Genomic DNA, 19821 nt, shown 5'->3' with positions numbered 1-19821 from the left:
GAATTCTACAGTAAGATTACATGTCTTACTTGCCACAAGAAAACCCTGAGGTATCCGCTGAGCGACTCCATTTCGTCAAACTAGGCTGCCCAACGACGAGTAAGAAAATGGAGGTATCGGGTAAAGAATGTGATCCGTCTTTGCGGTAACAAGGTTATCAACATTTTTGTAGGTATCCAATGAAGAAATAATTCTGTATTTCATATAATTAGATAACGTATTTCAGTATATATTTCCTATAAAGCTGACATATGTAGGTAATGGTCACCATATTGAATTTATGGCAGGAATAAAGGCACAAAATGACATCAGAATTGTCATAATGGTTTTCAGATGAATTTGAAAGATAATATGGGAGCGTTCAACCAAAATTAGGGTCATCTAAATGAATTACGTGTCAAGTAGTAGATTTGGCAACAATAGTTAGCTATATTTGATAATGATTCTTGTTTAAATTGGCTACATCTAAGGTCATCGACCCCTAGCTATATTTGAAGTAGTTACATGCTGTATATGATATAACAGTCTTCCTTTTCAGCCAACTTTGACATGTTTACTCTGATTAATGATGAATGTTTTCTTGAACAGTTTCTTTCCATGAAATTCATAATTTCAACTGTATTAGTTTTTATAAAGTGATTTTTTTACTTCATTATTAGTATCATTTGCCTTTTGAAACATCGTGTTACCACTTTATTTAACTCATGTAATCATTAGTTGCTTTCAGTTGAAAGAGATAAGTTTAAGGATGGGAATGTATGAAGTTAGAAAGTTAAGTATTGCATGGAGAAAATGACAGGTTAATTGTGTTGTGAGAAAAATACGAACTGAAGTGTAAAAAGTACAAACACATAATAGAATTATTCTACATAATTTTTAAGCACATATTTCTTTTCAAATACAGCTACATGATATTTAACCCTTAATCGGGCGCGTAGCGGTCTAAATGACCGACCTCTAAAAGTTTTGGTCAGGGAATCCGTCGGAAGGTCAGCTATGCCCCCCTTCCTCCAGACTATCTCCCCCAAGGGATCGTCTAGCCACCTGATAGGGTGGCCCCTCGTCAGACACCCTGTAGACAGAAAGGTAGATGTTCAAGTCAGTCTGCGGTCTTTTACACCGATGTGCCCGTTAGAGTAACTTGTGTTTCGGTCATTGTGACCAGTACGCGCCCGGCTGTGTTTTACTAGATTCGTTTAGTTTCGTGTGAATATACATCTCAATATGGATCCTGCTGAAGAGGAAAGGATCCGATTATTGATAGAGAGTGTTGAAAAGGAAGAAAGTGAAAGAATAACTGCATTTGTGAAAGACAGAGACAAAGCAATAGGATGCCTATTGGAAGAAGGTGATGAGGCAGCAGAAGATACTTCCAGACAGCAGCCACAAAGTGATGATGAAGGTGAAACTGACAATCTTCAGGTTACTGACCATGATACAAATAGTGAGCTATCTGGTGATGATGGATGCGGTGCTGGTGTTTCTGAAGTGAATTTGACAGGCAAAGACGGTAAGACATAACGGCATGCGCACACAACATTCGCAAGGACTGGTCGTGGACCAGGTCATAATATTGTAACATACCTTATAGGGCCTAAAGTTTTAGCCAGGAATGTTAAAACTCCAATTGGAACCTGGGAGCTATTTTTTCCAGGTAGTCGGATTTTTGAAGGGCGGAAAAAAGTCCATTCGACACTCCATGTCGTACGATGTCGGCATGTAAAAGATCTCTGGTGACACATTTGGTGTTTACCCGACAAAATTCATTAAAAATCTCAGCCATAGACGCCCAAGAGAGTTTCGGTTTACTCGGTCTGCCATCTAGTGGTGGCCTAGAGTAAAACGGAACGTCGAAATTGACGAGCAGACAGCCAGATGGCGTCAAATTGAAATGTCTGCACACGGTAGCTGAGGCCATACGATTATTTATTTATTTTATTCTTCAGTGTGTTCACATAAAGAAAATAGTGCGAAATTGAACTTGAATATGAACTCAAATATACGTAAAATATTGTATAATTCTCTCATATACATATTTTTCACAAAGGTGGCAGTTATGCTGTAAGATTAGAAGTTTATATCATTTGAAATAAAAATATTTCTGAAAAAACGGTGTTTTAATTTATGATTACTTGTGCCAGAAATATTACAGTGACAATGGATGAAGGGGAGGATAAATATATATCTAGTTCAAACAGCTTCCATTTTATAAACCAGAAAAAAATAAGTAGAACGGAAAGTTATTTTTCAAAGCTTTCAAAATTTATTTGTAAATCAACTCACTTTCAACAAGTTTTTATTTTTCTAATGCGGTCATTGAGTACGTAAAATGTTTTAACTATTATTTAAATACTAGTTAACTTACTTGCAACAGTATTAAACATCAACATTTTTATTAGATTCCAAGGCCGTACAATAAATTATGAAAATAATCGCTGCAGTCTAAAAGACCGTGCGCGCCCGAGAGTGTTCGTCGGAAGAGCGCGCCCGATTGAGGGTTAATTAACGAAATAATATCATTATTGGAATTTGAATACATGATATCATATAATATAACCTCGATTTATAGTTTTGGAGATCTCGTAATGTTTTTTAAATATACTGTCTACATAATTCAGGTAATTAATATAATGGTTTCCATTACTTTCATAAAATGATTGATTCGATTTTGCATGCATTTTTAGATGCTGAACATGAAAGATAAGTTCATCTTTTCATTGTTTTCTCCCAGATGTTAACCCTTTTTCTGATTTAATTATCATTCATGAATTATTCAGATATTTTTATTCCAAATAATAATTGTTTCCATTTGATGTAGCTTGGATACACGCCTTTCATATCTATTATCAATACTGAATTCCATGAAAGTTGATCAAGGATAGATTAAGGCAGATATGCAATGGAATGCGAATCAGCGATTATTTCCTGGGTCCATACTGATCCACTACAGCGTTTGGGAAGAATCTTATGTCAACTCCGGCGGGAGTTAGCTGAGGTGTACGAACTGGCACAATGTGTAATATATTTTATGCCTACTTTAAATTATAGCTTTGTTATATATCAACACATGAGAATGACCTTGTATGTCAGATTTAACTAATTTTACAGGAGAAGCAACGGCATTTTGCATTAAAATGTTTACCAGCAGAATCATTAGTTTAATAACTTTAGCTCAGAATTAGTGCAGCACCAAATTTTCATTCAACACATTCAGTTTACATGCAATATTTTTGTGTGACTTAAAAAATCTTGAATATCATTTCGTTTTTGAGATCGTTGTTGTTTGGCATAAAAGCTATTTCTGATGATATGTAAATCAATAAGTTCAGTGGCATTATAATTAGTATTACACTCAGCAAAAGTGATGAATTTATTTAGGGACTCTCGGCTTCTGCCCAGCTGATTCTCCCCTTCTCTTTGGTTTCCTCATCTGAGTCACTCTCTTTAAGATTGTGTATAGGTTGGGGGTTTAATACACTTTGGATTATGTCCTCATCAGTTAGCTCCTGCTCGGTAGGTTCATTGTTATCCATTTGAATCCACTCTGCGAGTTCCTCTTCAAATACATTATCCAAAGGATTGTTGTTGTTTACACTTCTTACAACATCCAAAACTTCAGACACTGATTCGGGATGCTGTTCCTCCCCAAGACTCCGTGGTGTTGAATGAAATGTAGGATCCACAGTTCAACAAAGTTTTCCCCAGCACCTCTGTAAAGTAACTTTTTTTTTTTTTTACTTGAGCCCAGGACAGTTTTTTGCTAGTTGCTTTACGTCGCACCGACACAGACAGGTCTTATTGCGACGATGGGAGAGGGAAGGACTAGGAGTGGGAGGGAAGCGGCTGTGGCCTTAATTAAGGTACAGCCCCAGCATTTGCCTGGTGTGAAAATGGGAAACCACGGAAAACCATTTTCAGGGCTGCCGACAGTGGGGTTCGAACCTACTATCTCCCGAATACTGGACACTGGCCGCACTTAAGCGACTGCAGCTATCGAGCTCGGCTTGAAATTCAGTTACATCACACTCAGCGTTTAACAGGCTACGAACAAAAGAACTCCTGTAAAAAACATTTAAATTTCTGGCTTACCCCTTGATCCATTGGTTGAATCAGTGACGTAACATTAGGCGGCAGAAGTGTAGCAAATATATTTCCAGAAACTAACTCAGCTACTGGTGGATGTGCTTTACATTTGTTCAAAAAGAAGACTGGCTGAGCTGTCTTCTGGTAGACCAAGGATTTTTGAAGCTTTCTTTGACTTGTGGCACAAAATGATGAAAGAACCAGTTTGAATAGGGTGGCGGTCATCCATGCATTTGATTGAGCGTCACAATGAACAGGCAAGTACGTAACATTTTTAAGTGCCCCAGGTTTTCTAGATTTACCAATTACAAAAGGAGTTATTCGATGGCTTCCAGACGCATTAGCGCATAGAAAAACTGTCAATCTGTCTTTGATGATTAAACCCTTCAGCCACCTTTTCAACTTCCACAGCTAGAGTAGATATTGGTAAGCACCGCCATGGTAGGCCTGTTTCATCAGCATTGTAAATCTGATCAGCTGCTAGATTATTAACTGCAATTATTTCTTCAATCTCATCTTTGTATTTTTCTGCTGAATCTTGGTTTGCTGTAAATGTCTCTCCGGTTACATCAAGTCTTCGAATTCCATGCCGAAACTTTAAGTTTCTGAGCCAACCATCAGAAAAATGCATTCATTTTCTGCAACACCTAAGTCTTGTCCAAATTTCTTTGCCTTTTCAATAACCATTGGCCCCATTACCGGCTTTCCTTCGGAGCGTATTGCACTGAACTATTTATACAATAAGTTATCTAATTGTTCCAGTTTTTTTTTTTTTTTTTTTTTTTTAATGATTGTCTGGAAGCCAATTTTTCAGTTGTTACCAATTGAAAAGCAAATTTCATTAGTTCATGTTTTTATTTTTTATGTAGTAAATGGTTGACGAGCTAATATTAAATTCATTCAACAAAATATTTATATTCTTACCTTTCTCCAAGCGTTTGACGATTTCCAGTTTCTGGTTGATGGTCAGAGTTACGTGCTTACGTTTCTCTCCTGATTTGGAACTTGAAGAAGGTTTCGGTTTCCAGAACATTGTCATTGCTTAAATACCAAGAAAACTTCCACAGGGCACTTTGATTTGCATGTTCACTACACTACTGTAATACGGATCCTAGATCGCAAGAAAAAATACTGTAGTGTAAAATGCTCGGACTCAAAACAATGAACTGAACCTGTGTGTGGTGAGAGCCAACAATGTCGATTGTGTCTAACAATAGCAGACGCGCAGTGGACACTTCTGGGTGGTTTCAAACCGCGCCATGCACTTTAACTGTCACAAACGTTTTTAAAAAAAAAGAAAAATCCTGGAATGGTGCCAGACCATCGAGCGTTCCGGACGGTTGGATGCCGGACTAATGGAATTCTACTGTATATACATGCATTATAATTCAGTTTCTCTGTTTTTTTAGTCATTGTGCAGCATGACATTCTGAGTTTTCAATCTTTGGTCCAAATACCTCAGTTTCAGAAAAAAATCCAACTTACGATGTTTTTTTTATATAGCAGTTGAGGCTTTCACAGATGGAGTTATATAAATCATAACTGTATTTTCTGAGCTTGTAGGCTGTGTGGTCAGGGAGCATATGAGCTACGCAGCCATCGAAGTCAGTCAGAACTCTTGAAAGTGCCAAACACAGTTTTGAGTGAAACATGAAGACCATCCTATGCTCCTGGACCACGCCTACAAGACTGGAAAATACAGACATGATGTACAATTCTTTCATTTTTAAGTGTCGATATGAGACTTACAGAATGTCAGGTACCTACCCAGGCACAAAGTTAAAATTAAAAAAGACATGAGTGAAGGAGGATTTGAACCCTGACTGATGTAAGAAACCAGGTACCTACCTGAAATAATTCCATGCAGGTGTTTGAAGTGTTCAGCTCTGCAGATTAGAACTCTGCATTCACTAGTAGAGTGAAGTTTTCTCTTCAAAAATTTGCTTGTGTTTTGAAGTCTTATGGCTTGCTTTTGAGCCTTTATTGAAGCTTTAAAAATAGTAATTACATGGCATAAGCTATCATATCTGTTGTATGCCATTTATACTTGCCATAGTTCATGTCATAATTTGAAAAAAGCTTTTTGTATAAATTTTGTTGTGATGGTGCTGTATGAAATCATGGTGAGTCTGTAATTGGTCCTAACCTGTCACATCTTCTGGGATATCATGTCTGCCTTTTTATCTCAAAAGAAAATGGCCTTTTGAACCAGTTACGCAATTCTCCAGCAACGGCTGCAGGGGTAGATATAGTTTGTTCAGTACAGTAACAATTTATAAAATAATTAAAGAATTGGATTCTACGCTGCACAAAAGATTGCTTTGTTTTTAAAATGGGCCTGACTTTCTGCTTCTTGTACAGCTTCTTGCATTGTAGGCCTGCAGGAAGCCTATATCAGGGTGTGTGTACATAAAATTGCTGTAAAATACGACTGAGACATTTCATTCCTAGAAGGTTGCATATATTTAAGAAAAAATACGTGCAGCTGATTCACATGGTATATAGATAAGTACTGACTTTCCTCTTTCTTTTCAGGTTTTGACCTGGAAATTGTGTTTTTATTGATGTGTATGTCTGTTCAATAAGTACATCTGCTTTTTTTTTCCCCTCCAGTAAATTGTCACATGTGTTTCGATGTGTGGGCTGTGATACTACTTACCTGCAGCCACTTGGTGTATGTAATCAAGTGAAAGACAAACCCAAACAACTGAAATTTTCTCTTCCTCATGGACCTCCTGTTGGAACATTGTGTGAAAATTGTGGCCAAAAGTTTCAAGTGAGTATTATAGATTTACAGTTATGAGAAGTATGTGTAAACATGCCAGGTTATTTAGCTTGCCTCTGAAATTCCATCTCTACATAAGAATATGCTTGGTGGTTGATGATGCTTGGTGTTTTAAGGGGCCTAATATCGAAGGTCATCGGCCCACTTAAAGAATAATTTAACCCTGTACATGAATAGAAATTCATGGGATTTGATGCAGATGCAACTTGCACAAGCTTAGTAGTCCACACAATTTGCTTTTCATCACACCAACACAGATAGGTCTTATGGCGACGATGGGATAGGAAAGACGTAGTAGTGGGAAGGAAGCAGCTGTGGCCTTCATTAAGGTACAGCCCCAGCATTTGCCTGGTGTGAAAATGGGAAACCACGGAAAACCATCTTCAGGGCTGCCGATAGCTGGTCTCGAACCCACTATCTCCCAGATACAATCTCACAGCTGCGCACTCCTATCCACGCGGCTAACTCGTCCGGTAAGATTAGTAGTTGCTTGGAATGGTTGTTCATGATCGAATAATCCCTGGCGTGTTTTGTTTGTTTGGTATATCCTCCATTGCCTCTTAATGTAAGATTGTAGTGCATTTTCTTTAGAGATCCACATACAGTAGAGTCTCGTTAATCCAAACTAATTGGGACCGGAGCCTGTTCGGATTACGAAATTTTCAGATTAACCGGAAAATATTTTCTAATAATAATGTTATTGCTTTTACGTCCCGCTAACTACTTCTACGGTTTCCAGAGACGCCTAGGTGCCGGGATTTTCTCCCGCAGGAGTTTTTATGTGCCAGTAAATCTACTTACATGAAGCTGACGTATTTGAGCACCTTCAGATACCACCGGACTGAGCCAGGATCGAACCTGCCAAGTTGGGGTCAGAAGGCCAGCGCCTCAACCATCTGCGGAAAATAGTTTCTACAGTACATACTGTAATTTGAAATGTCCATTCTTTAGCAGTTACATTAACAAAATACAAAATTACAGTAGGGTATTTAAGAACCCGTAGACGAGGAAACGACAGTGAAAATGACATAGCAAGTGGATGGAAGCTGACTGTCATCAATTACAAACAAACCAAGGAATTGTAGCTACGGTGGAGAAAGAATCTGGAGTTGATAAGGAACAGAGTGACGACAAAGAAGACCACAATGAACAACTAGTGTCACATTCAGATCCCGCGGCCGCCTTAGAACTTGCCGTGCGCTACGTCGAGCAACACTCCACTGCTACGCCCACTGATCTGATCTTTATGAGACGCTGGTTTAACACTGCATCTTCGAGTAGGTTCCAATCACTACGGCAAAAGAAACTAACAGACTTTGTAAAGATAAACGGTGATTGATGGTTTATGATGTGTAATTATGTTTACATTAAGTTATTCTAGTAAATTATGACTAGTAAAATCCAAGGAAATCTTCATTCTATAATATGTTCTTTAATTTCAATAAGGAGAATTTTTTAAAAAAATTGAATACTTCAGTTCGGATTAACAGGACTTTCGGATTAACGGGACTCTAGTGTATACTTAGAGGTAAGACAATGCATTAGATATGCCTCTACAGGGATAGGCATTAAGTCTGGCAACAAGAAGTCCACAGGCATCTCCAGCATTATAGCACTGCTTAAATTAAGCCATAAGTTTTACGATGAAAGCACGTACTCTAACTGGCAGCAGTAAATGAAAACGTAACATTCGGATATGTAACTGCTAACTGTCACCTTCAGGCAACATATAGACATCGTTTTGTTGCTCCCAGTAATTGCTCTTATGATTCTATTTTATTTGTTTATTTGTACATAAGCAGACCAACTGTGGTAACAGAAGCGATTTGTACCGTTCGTAGGAATCATTTTCATTAATTTTTGTCCTGTTTGTTGAATTGTTCTTGTCGTTCTCAGGTCTTTGGAGAATTAAAACTAAGGAATGAGAATTTCAAATCCTTGCAATTTCATATGGAAACAAAAAACCTGTATTGTTCTTCACAGCAATTGGCATTTCATCTGCAGTATATTTTATCATTCAACCTTTAATTACTACTCCAATCACTGGGCTCAAATTATAGCTTACATAGCAAGTTCCTATGCGTGTTTTCCTCTTTCTGGCCTCCTCTTGTTTTAGCCCCATTTCAATAATTCCTTAGAGCTCAATTTTGTGTACAGCAACTCACATTATTTTCCTGTCTTTCTCACCCATTTTTAACTTCAAGAAATGAGGGAGAGAAAATATGGAAATTAATTTTGGATCTAAAATACCAATAGAAATCCACAACTGGCCAGATGTGTACTCCAAAAACATCAGGTTGCCCATTATCTTTAGAAATAAGAATTTCATGTTTCTCATCCTTAGCTTCTTCATAGCTTACAAATTCTTCTTTCACCAGCACGAATTATCCCCCTCCTATCTTTTCTAACCTGTCTCTACGATACACACTCCAGTTCCGTGAGATAATTTATGCATTATGTCACTTCTCAGCCACGATTCAGTTCCTATTACAATATCTGGTAAATATATACTGTGAAAGAATACTGAATTTTCACGACCGCATTGTAATCGAAACCGACCTTCGGCCTATTAGGTCATGTTACGTACATTTAGTACGTGTTGAGATGTTAACTACAGAACAAAAATGGCCAACCGGACACCAGTGGGATCCGAACCCACAACCTCCCGATTTTGCATCGGTTGCTCTATGAATTGAGCTATGGTGGCTTAGACCATCTTTGTTCTGTTGGAAAGGATCTAAGCTACACCAGAGCTCAATTGGTAGAGCAACCGACGCAAAATCGGGGAGGTTATGGGTTCGGATCTGACTGGTGTCCGGTTGGCCATTCTTGTTCTGTACTTAACATCTCTTCAACACGTAGTAAATGTACGTAACACGACCTAATAGGCTGAAAGTCAGTTTCGATTACAATTTGATGATGAAAATTCAATATTCATTGACTTGGCCCTCAACGGGCGACTTAAACGCACTCTACAGTGTGTTGGCAGTAGACCTGTAGCTTAGATCCTTTCCAACAGAACAAAGATGGCCTAGGCCACCATAGCTCAATTGGTAGAGCAACCGACGCGAAATCGGGAGGTTGTGGGTTCGGATCCCACTGGTGTCCGCTTGGCCATTTTTGTTCTGTACTTAACATCTCTTCAACACGTACCAAATGTACTTAACACGACCTAATAGGTTGAACGTCTGTTTTGATATACTGTGAAACCTCAGTGTGAAACCTCATTAGTGCATTCCTCATGAACACGTTTTCCCGTTTAGCACATCATAAATTCTAAGTCCCAAATTTCATCGTATTATATCTATATAAAAATACCTCACTTATCGCGTTACGAATTTTCACTATTACTGCTTAATACTGCCCCCATTATTGCCTAGCTAAGCCCAGCCAGTGAGCGAGAGATCCCAAGGGGGACTGTTCGTTCATTGGCTATTGTTTTCTAGAGGCATTTAAGGGAAAGAAGGGTCGATGACCAAGCCATAAAATAAATTTTAAAACAACACTCCGACATTTATTAACACAAGCAAATTCACCAATAAAAATATTCTTATGATATTACTTTCTTTTACATTGAACTTTCATAACATCCATTTCTTCCTCAGTCTTTGAGAAGCACGTATTTCTTAATAGACAGCCTTACTATTCTGTAACGAAAATCAAAGAAAAATTAGGCCTACCGCCTTTTAAAAATCAAAATATTCAACTGAAAGAAATTCAAAAAAACTTAACAAAGAGGTTCACAAAATAACTCGATAACTGTCTTGCTGATATTTTACAATAAGTAGTTAAAGGCTTAATGACTTTAAAGTAGCCTCAACTCGTGGTTTAAGTTGAATTCTACTAAGTTTTATCCTTTAATGTATTTACCATTGGTCAATAACACCAGTATAAGCTTTAATAGAAAATCGAAATTAATTTCAAAAACTTCAAAATTAATTAATTATTATTATTCTTCTTCTTATTATTATTATCAATCTCTCTCCTTATTTAATTAACACGTCCTTCACCATCACACGATCGTGTTTCTAATTAAATTCTTACTGCATCATTCACTTAGCAATTGTCATTAACATTCCAAATAATTATTTTTCAATTAATTATTGTGACTCATTATCAACAAAATTCAAAGTAATTATGCAGCTAATGAACGGCTACTTCTGATCTTTGCATGGCATTTATGTTTCAAATTAATTTCAAAAGACTTCAAAATTCAAATATAAATGTGTTAGAAAAACTTTGTTACCCACATGTAATCTGCATCGTCACAAACACATGACCAGATCAAGTTAAATAGAATAAACATGATACAAGAAAAATACACATATTTACACACACACACTCATTCATACTGGGAAACACATATTTTATATACATTATTTACATCGAATCCTGTTCCTGCAAGTTTACTTTTGATTTTTAGGAATGGTCGGGTCACGTCATATCCAGTAGGAGATAATCTGTGTACAGAAATTATTTTTATCATTAATAGTGACTAGTGATCGAAATTAGGGATATCACTTGGGTAAGAATATCCTTCTCATACAGATGGAAATCATCTAACTTTGAAATTATAATCGAAGATTTCAATAAAATCCGTAATCACTACCAGCACATGGGTTGCCAGTTGAAATTATTGCGTCCGTGAGCCTCAATCGCCTTATTATTCCCTGTCCGTGAAATACACACGCAACACGTGCTCCAATAATCATAATTTATCTTGCGCTCCCAATAACACAAGAACAAGTCAATCATCATAAATAACTCATCCAATAACTCAATTACATAACAAATATCCCGCAGGATTGGTCATATTCCAGACACTTCATAAACAGAGCACATTCAATCTCACATATAAGGAATCTACTGTAAAGTTATGGCTCACGAGCGTTTAATTCTCTTTTACCTGATCTTTAGTCATTTTTATTATTAGTCATGTGATTATTACATCTACTGATCCTCGTGAAATATCATAAAATCAGATGACTCGATCCTAAGGAATGCAAGTGATCTTGAAAAGACTCTAGGTTCGACCCTATCTCACATAATGTACACGTAAATTCAAGTCCGATAAAATTCAACATTACACAAAAGTAGATTTATCGCGTGGTCAGTGATTTTTAGATATTTAGCTCATAAGCACGGGAAATCATCCAAAGACAAACTACATGTCTACTCTAATAGGTTCAAAATTTCATTCACACATGTGACTCGTCTACGACACCTTAAGAATTGGAAAAATGAAATGCTTCTAACTACAACAAAACTAATAGCTCTACAATTTAAAGAAGACAGACCTCTAGTTTTATAAAAGATGAGACAGAAATTAAATGAAAATGGTACTCAAGTTTAGATGAAGTTCGATACCAGGCAGCAGTCAATCATTCCAGCATTTCCCCGGTCAGTCTCCTTCCCATGACCAGAGACGCCTCACATTTTAGAGATCCATGGAAACTTGGTCGTCGATATCCCTCGATGAAGTTGAGTTGCAGATGATTGTAGAATCATCCATGTTGGTGTACTGCAGCTTTCAAGACGACTTCTATTAAGTTCCGGACGTAAGCTGTAACTGAGATGGCAAGAATAAATATGGGCACAAACACACGCAGAATTTTGATTATTCTTCTAGATAGTCACACAACTTGGATTTTAAGGTGATTTTTACTCCGTAGGAGTTAGCTAATTAGTTCACTAAATTGTTGGCAGAACGGGCGTCTGCTTGTGCTGAAAATTACTCCTCCACGTGGTCGTAGGAAGTACAGAGAATGCAGAATCTCCAGAATGCAGCGTAGAATAGAACATTCAAAGCAGAGTAGAACAGAGTAGAACAGTCAAAGAGTGATTTACTCGGAACGAGGCTTTTTATATTCTCGGCTTGGGAGGCGTGTATTTCAACGAGAACTGTAATTGGTCATCAGGTCTCCTTTAATTGGCTCAGACTATTTTGGAACCAAGCTGTCTGTCGTTCGCGCGTGGCAGGCAGTGAATAGACACGTCACGTGATTTGCTTTGGCCTTGGTCGAAGCTCGATCAATACGTCGCCCCTCTGAATGACGAAAAAACTTGTTTTCAGCTCGCCACACTACTTCCCAAATGACAAGTTACAGCTCCAGGCGGAAAATAAAATTTTTAATATCCGCTTGTTGGAAATATATTAAATATCCCCAAATTTGACGGGTACAATACGATCACATTTTCCTAACCCTGAAAGTGTTATTTGTCATCCTTTGTGAAAGAAGTGTGATTTCCAACTCGTGTAAGAGCCGTCGCCACATTTGCATGATTATACGAAGGTCTATCAAATATAAGGGGGTTTTTTGTTCCTGAACATCAGCAGTTGGTAGGACTGGCCCCACGCTTTTGTTATACTTAGGCGGGACCGTTAGGAGTGGGAAGAGCATGCTGTTGGATATTTCCCGTCGTTTCGTCAGTAACACTCATGATGTCGGAGCAACAGGTGCACCCCTCAACTGCACAACGCATCATTATAAAATATTTTGCTCGTAAAGGAGTTACAGCAGCAGAAATTTGCCAGAGATTGACTGCACAGTTCAGTGATCAAACATTTCAAAGACGCATGTGTTTGCCTGCCATAAAAAGTTCAAGGAAGGACGAGAATGTGTGGAAAATCAGCAACACGATCGCCAACCTCGGTCCAGCATTACAAACGAAAACATTCATGCGGTTAAAGACATTATTGTCAACGATTGACGGGAGGGAGTATCAGAAATTGCAGAACAAGTCGGAATCAGTTATGGGAGCTATCAAGCAATCAATCGTCACAAATGACCTACAGTTCTGTAAAGTGTGTTCCAGATGGGTCCCTTGCCTTTTGACCAAAAATTTGAAGTTGAGACATTTGGAGGTCTGTCATGGGCTTACAACAAGGTTTACAGAAGAAGGTGATGCATTTTTGAGTCGGATTGTCACCTGCGATGAAACATGGGTCCACCACTACCCTTCCGAATCCAAACAAGCCAGTAAGGAGTGGTGGAGGAAACGGGAGGCAGCACTAGTGAAAGTCAAGATTCAACTGCCAGCTGGCAAGGTTCTTGCAACAGTTTTTTTGACCGGCGAGGCATTTTGCTAATTGATTTTTTGCATGAGCGACGCACAATCAGTGCTGCTTACTACTGCGAGCTGTTGAACAAGGCGAGGGTTGCATATCACTGTAAACGACGAGACCAACCAATTCGACAGGTCATCCTCCTCCACGACAATGCGCGGCCTCATACTGCAGCTCTAACTTCCTCCAAGCTACAGGAATTGCACTGGACTACACTTAATCATCCTTCTTACAGCCTGGACTTATCGCCCTGCTATTTTGATTTGATCGGACCGCTTAAAGAAGCTCTAGGAGGGCAACGATGTGAAGATAACTGTAGTGTGGAAGACTTCATCCCCAACTGGCTGGTGACAAGACCCTGTTCTATTTATGATGAGGGCATCAAAAAGCTGCCCATACGCTGGGACAAGTGCATTTCCAAAGCAGGAAATTGTGTTGAAAAATAAACTGATATTGCCTTGTGTTTTTCAATAAATGAATTAAATAAAAAGTAAAAAATCCTGTTTATATTTGATCCCCCCCTTGTAGGAAAGGTCCTTGAATTACTGAACTTCTCAGATAAGTTGCACCTTTAGGGAGCAAGCCATTAGTCTCAGGAATGTTCAGTTTTGCTTGCCGGTTAGCAGCGAGATTGCTGTGTAACACAGTGAGGCTATTTGTGCTTGTATTTTGCATTACATTCAGGTTAGAAATTTATTTTGTGTTGAGTGGTACAGCAAAGTGTAGCGAATATTTGTCACATGATACAGTGGCCTATATCTGGATTAGGAACATAATCGTGTGAAATTGACTTGCATGGTGTATATTTGTCATGAGATAGCCTAGCTGTGGATACAGAAAAAGTCGTGAAATTCCATATTAATGGAGAAAAATTAAAATCTGTCAGGAAGTGGACTGGCGTCCGTTACAGAGGTCGTGAATGTTGAACTCGGACTTTTGACTCTGTCATTCTATTTGGTCGAAGTTTCTTCAAAATGGCGGCCATACACATTCCTCCCAGTCGCCCATGGTCGAGTGTAACATCTAATTCATTGTCTAAGAGTGTGACCAGAAAATAATGTTTAATAACCCACTGCTCCGAAATAATAGGCTTCTACCAACCAACATTTGTTTTTGAAAGTCTATTTTTATTGCCTCTCCCGTGCACATGTTTTCATATTTGTTGGTTGCTATTTTTCATACCATTCAATGTACTTGTTATTTTATAAGCCCCAGCAGAATAGGTTTTCATATTTGTTCTCTCATGTTTTTCACCCCTTTTAGTACTTTCCTATCATCTTTAGAAATGGTAGATAAAGTTTTCACTGTGCCTGCGGATACATGACATGAAATGTCCTCATGTCGAAAAAAAAATCGTATCTAGTGTTCCCATATCCCTGTTGTAAATTTATTAGTATATTCAATAGTATGCTTTAACGCTGAACACATTCTGTTTTGTTGTCTCCTGCAGAAATTTCCTAACGAGGTTTTACTGTATCTATTAAATTACTAAATTATTTTCTATTCTATTCTTTTCTTTACAATATTTCTACAATTTAACTCTAACAATTTTGACTTCCTGCTTCCTATACTATCATCACTGCTCCCTATTCCACCCAGTTTCCCTGAATGTTCCTCTCTCTAACCTTGTAGCTATGAGAGTAGAAGATTTCAGCATCCTAACCTGTTTCCTTTCTCATTTACCCTCCAAGAAAATATGCAAAACGTAGAAATATTTTTTGTGCAACATTTTCAATTTATTTATATAATTGAGTAACCTAAGAGTAGGTCTTTTACTCATGTAATATGCAAAAGCATTGCTATAGGCAAAATTCCTCTTTTGTTTTGGGTATCATATGCTTCAAATTCTCCAAAGTTATATTTACTCTATGTAAAACATATTTCTCCCATTAAGTTTGACTGCCATTACTCGGAGCCTTCAGATCCATGTTATCTATACCAAAAGTTGTTGAATCTTTCTGTACCTCAGGTTTGTACTCATTTTTCCTTTTGAGATATATTGTGTGTTAAATTTATATATATATATTGTATACATGGCCGTATACCTTTTTAGATGGGTGGTCCAATATGGAGCGGACCATTGCATGATCCAGCATTTGTATCCCGACTACAGCAATTGGCTGCAACCGGGAACTTCGGCACTAGTCGTCGAATGCAAGGAATGTTGGCTGTAATTCAAGAAGAATTGAATGATGTTCCTCTTTACTACATGTTGGACAAACTCTGTGCAACAATCCGGTCTGAGACCATGTCTATGCTGCAGTTTAGGTAAAAAAAAAATTAGTCCTTAATGTATTCTCTTTTTTTTCTTGTGTTCTTGTGTGCTTGTTCTTGATTTGTGATAGATGCTAAACACATTCTCGCCCACCCTTTGAGCTGGCTATTTAAATGGCTGGCCCAGCTATTCCAGTTTGTTAATGACACAGCAAACAACAATGAATTCTTTTCATAATAAGTTCTAAACTAAACAAGATATGGAAACAAAATTTTGTACATACTTGTAGCATCTCTGGAGATTGTGGTAGCTAATGTCACACTTTCCTGGATGAATGGGAACACTACAATTCCCACAAAAATGTGTTTCACTAATAATTTTGTTTTTGAAGCACACTTTGTACCTTCCTGAGAGAACTTTACTTTATTTGATGGTGGAAACTTCAAGAGAATATGCTCTTTTCTCTTCCCATCTAATCTGAAAGATGGATCCATGGCCAGTGCCCTTTTTGGTGGCAAAATTGCAGGAGCTTGGAACTGATGAAGTGGATGGTGCTGAAATGTTGAAGGGAGGTCAGATATTGGGTTCACTTTTTGCTGGAGCACTGTCCTAAACTACTGTTTACATGGAATTCAGAAATGTTATTGTTTTTTGAGGATTTGAGTTCTGAAAGAGCCTAAATGCATTAAAAAGTGAGCAATACAGTAAATAAAAGAGAACCGTTTTAGGCCACTTCACAGTTTTCGTCATGAAAGGATAAAGTGCCAAATACTGGTCTGTAGTATCAAAGCCATCATGTTTTGGCTCTAACCAGTCACAAACTATGGTTTCAGTTCTTTTCTAGCAGATTTGCGGGTTTCAATCATTTCTGCCAAGTGTAGGGATGCCATATCTCCAACCTAAAGAAAGAGGACCACCAACCTGAGAAAAAAAAAAAAAGAGAACACAGTCTACTGATGGAATCACTGCACCTTAATCACTTTCATCACAGACCATTGGCGTATCACCTTTGTCATTAATGGGATTTTTTCTGTGCTATTTGTACTTTTCTGAAGATGAAATCTTCTCGAAAAGTATTTTGTTCTCCAACAAATAGTGGTGAAACTGGATGCAACTGAAATGTTTGAAGTCATACTGCAGACACACTACACCTTTCACATTCTCAGCTGTGAACCTGTTTCTATCGTTTGTCCACTGTGAATTAAGCAATGAAAATATTCGCCGTGTGTTTGCATTACGATTTGGAATACAAAAGAATAATTCGTATTTATGGCAAAATAATACTTAATAAAACTTTCAGAACTTAATTTATACACAATTTATGCACAGACACAACCTCCGAACAACGCTGAGTTAGAAAGAAAACTGAAGCAAACAATAGGTGTAAACAAAAAGTGCTGCCTGTTTAAATGCAGTGGTAAAGTTGATGACTGAAGACCGTGTGAAGTTTAAATAATTTTTTTAAACCCCCAAAAATAGGAAATTTGTCAAATTGTTTGAAAATATGCCCGGACACTTTTAGTGCTGTTAAAAGGAGGACGTGCGGGGAAAAAGAGCACATGTGGCATCCCTAGCCAACTTGATGGTAGTTACCATAGAAAAAAGCAATACAGCCTTGTTCCTCCCCCATTTGAGAATTGTCTGGTATTGCGAGTCCAATGTTGTTATTGTAATAATTGTCCATATAGGTACTATATATCCCTGACCGAGATAATTTTCAAGCAGCTGAAAAACTGTGTTTGTAAATTCGCATCACTTGCATCATATATCATGAGTTTACAGATATACCCCATGTTAGACTTGCAAACCATACTTACTAAAATCTCATTCTTTATTATTTTACCAGGGTTGCATGCACAGAATCTTAGGCCCCCTCCCCAGGTTAGCATTCCCTCATCCAGAGCAATTTTCTGTAAAATAGGTTTGATTTTATATAATCTGTCATTGCTGTGCTTGTATCTGCTGCTGCCACTAAAGTGGAGAAATGAGAGGATACTTTCAAAGCAATTTCGTGACATGGTTTTTGAGAAAGTTGATCTTCTGTCCAGTACATTGAGAAATGGTTTGCTAATGATGCCAGTAGTGAGCATCAAACCCAGGAACTGACTCATTTCTGAAACAGTCACCGGACTCCACATAGCCATGTTTTTATGTAGGCCTTATACGTGACTGTGAACGAATTCTGTATGAATAATTAAAACTGTTACCTGTCACAATTTTTAATAAAAGTTTTACTCCACAACATGTTTCAGAGACTTACCTCCATCGCCAGGTGGTAAAATGGTAAATTTAATTGTTGCTCTACTTGATACAAATTTTCAAAGAATATTATACTTAGATGAATTAATAGGGGCAATGTGCATTATGAATTGATTACATCTATGTTGGGTCAGCTATGTGTGTGTTGCATCTCAGAAATATACAGTTGCTGCTAAAGCTTAATATTGTTTTTAAATTTTCATTTTTATCGTCAAGCACGTGTTGAGGATCTATTAACAGCCAGAACCCTCAAGAAACAAAATATACTTATCAGCTTCTCAACTATAAACTACGTAGGTCAAATTTTACCACACTCAGTCAGTACACCAGATAAATTCAAACAGATGGGTGTATACAAAATCACCTCTAAAAACTAAAAACATTCATTTTTACATTGGACAAACTTGAAGAGGATTTGACATCAGATTTCAAGAACACCTGGCAGCAGTTACTGTACACAAAGTATCAAATATACAGAATTCCCTCACCATTTTATACACACATCCAAAAAGGGATAAAACTGAATATTTTAGAGACTCTAGAAATAGAGTGAAACCTCATTAGTGCTTTCCTCATCAACAAATTTTCCTGCTTAGCACGTCACAAATTCAAAGTTGCAATTCTCATCATATTAAATCTATATGAAAATACCTTGCGTATCGTGTCGCGAATTTTCGCTATTACCACTTAGTACCGTCACATTTTTCTTAGGCATGGAAATGTTATTTTTCACCCCTTATGAAAGAAACTTGATTTCCAACTTGGGTTAGAGCCGTTGCTACAGTTGCGTGGTTACAGAAAACGGCCTTAAATTCCTGTACTTCACAGGATAAGTTGCACCTTCGGAGAGCAAGCCGTTAGCCTCAGTGAATAACATAGTGCGCCTATATGTGCTTGTATTTCGCATTCCGTTCATTTTGTGTTGAGAGGTACAGTGAAGTCTAGCGAATATTTTTTGCATGATACGGTAGCCTATATCTGGGTTCGGAACATATAAACATGATATAGATGTTGATTCCCATAGGGAATCTGAAATATTTGTTCCGAATGAGTAAATTTATAATACCAATATAAATGGTCCGTTATTGGACATTATAAATTTTCCAGCTAACTCATTCCTGGTTGCCAGCGTTTCGCCCTCGTGTGCTAGGCTGGGCTCATCAGTTGGTACCTAGCACACCTACCAAGACGCTGGCTAGTGCATACCGTGGAGGCCACTGCGTAGGCTAATTGTAGCCACCGGCAGTGCCAATGCACTATGAGACACTTTGTCCCATTATCAAAAATTGATGCCTGCCTGGCCATCAGATGATATAGATGTTGATTCCCATAGGGAATCTGAAATATTTGTTCCGAATGAGTAAATTTATAATACCAATATAAATGGTCCGTTATTGGACATTATAAATTTTC

At 37.8% G+C, this 19821-nt stretch overlaps 1 protein-coding gene across 2 annotated transcripts in view; it reads left to right on the top strand.

Annotated features, from left to right (window-relative positions):
* LOC136876300 (tRNA (guanine(26)-N(2))-dimethyltransferase) overlaps positions 1 to 19821 on the top strand; it is a 96239-nt gene that overhangs the window by 51576 nt on the left and 24842 nt on the right. For both annotated transcript variants that reach the window (XM_067150132.2, XM_067150133.2), the window contains 2 exons: positions 6697 to 6859; positions 15988 to 16202. In XM_067150132.2, coding sequence (XP_067006233.2) covers positions 6697 to 6859; positions 15988 to 16202 — 378 coding nt within the window. The remainder of the gene's footprint in view (positions 1 to 6696; positions 6860 to 15987; positions 16203 to 19821) is intronic.

The sequence above is a fragment of the Anabrus simplex genome, chromosome 6 (assembly GCF_040414725.1).
Source record: "Anabrus simplex isolate iqAnaSimp1 chromosome 6, ASM4041472v1, whole genome shotgun sequence".
Classification (NCBI taxonomy): domain Eukaryota; kingdom Metazoa; phylum Arthropoda; class Insecta; order Orthoptera; family Tettigoniidae; genus Anabrus; species Anabrus simplex.
The sequence above is the reverse complement of the archived record's forward strand: the minus strand, read 5'-3'. Positions and strand labels throughout refer to the sequence as shown.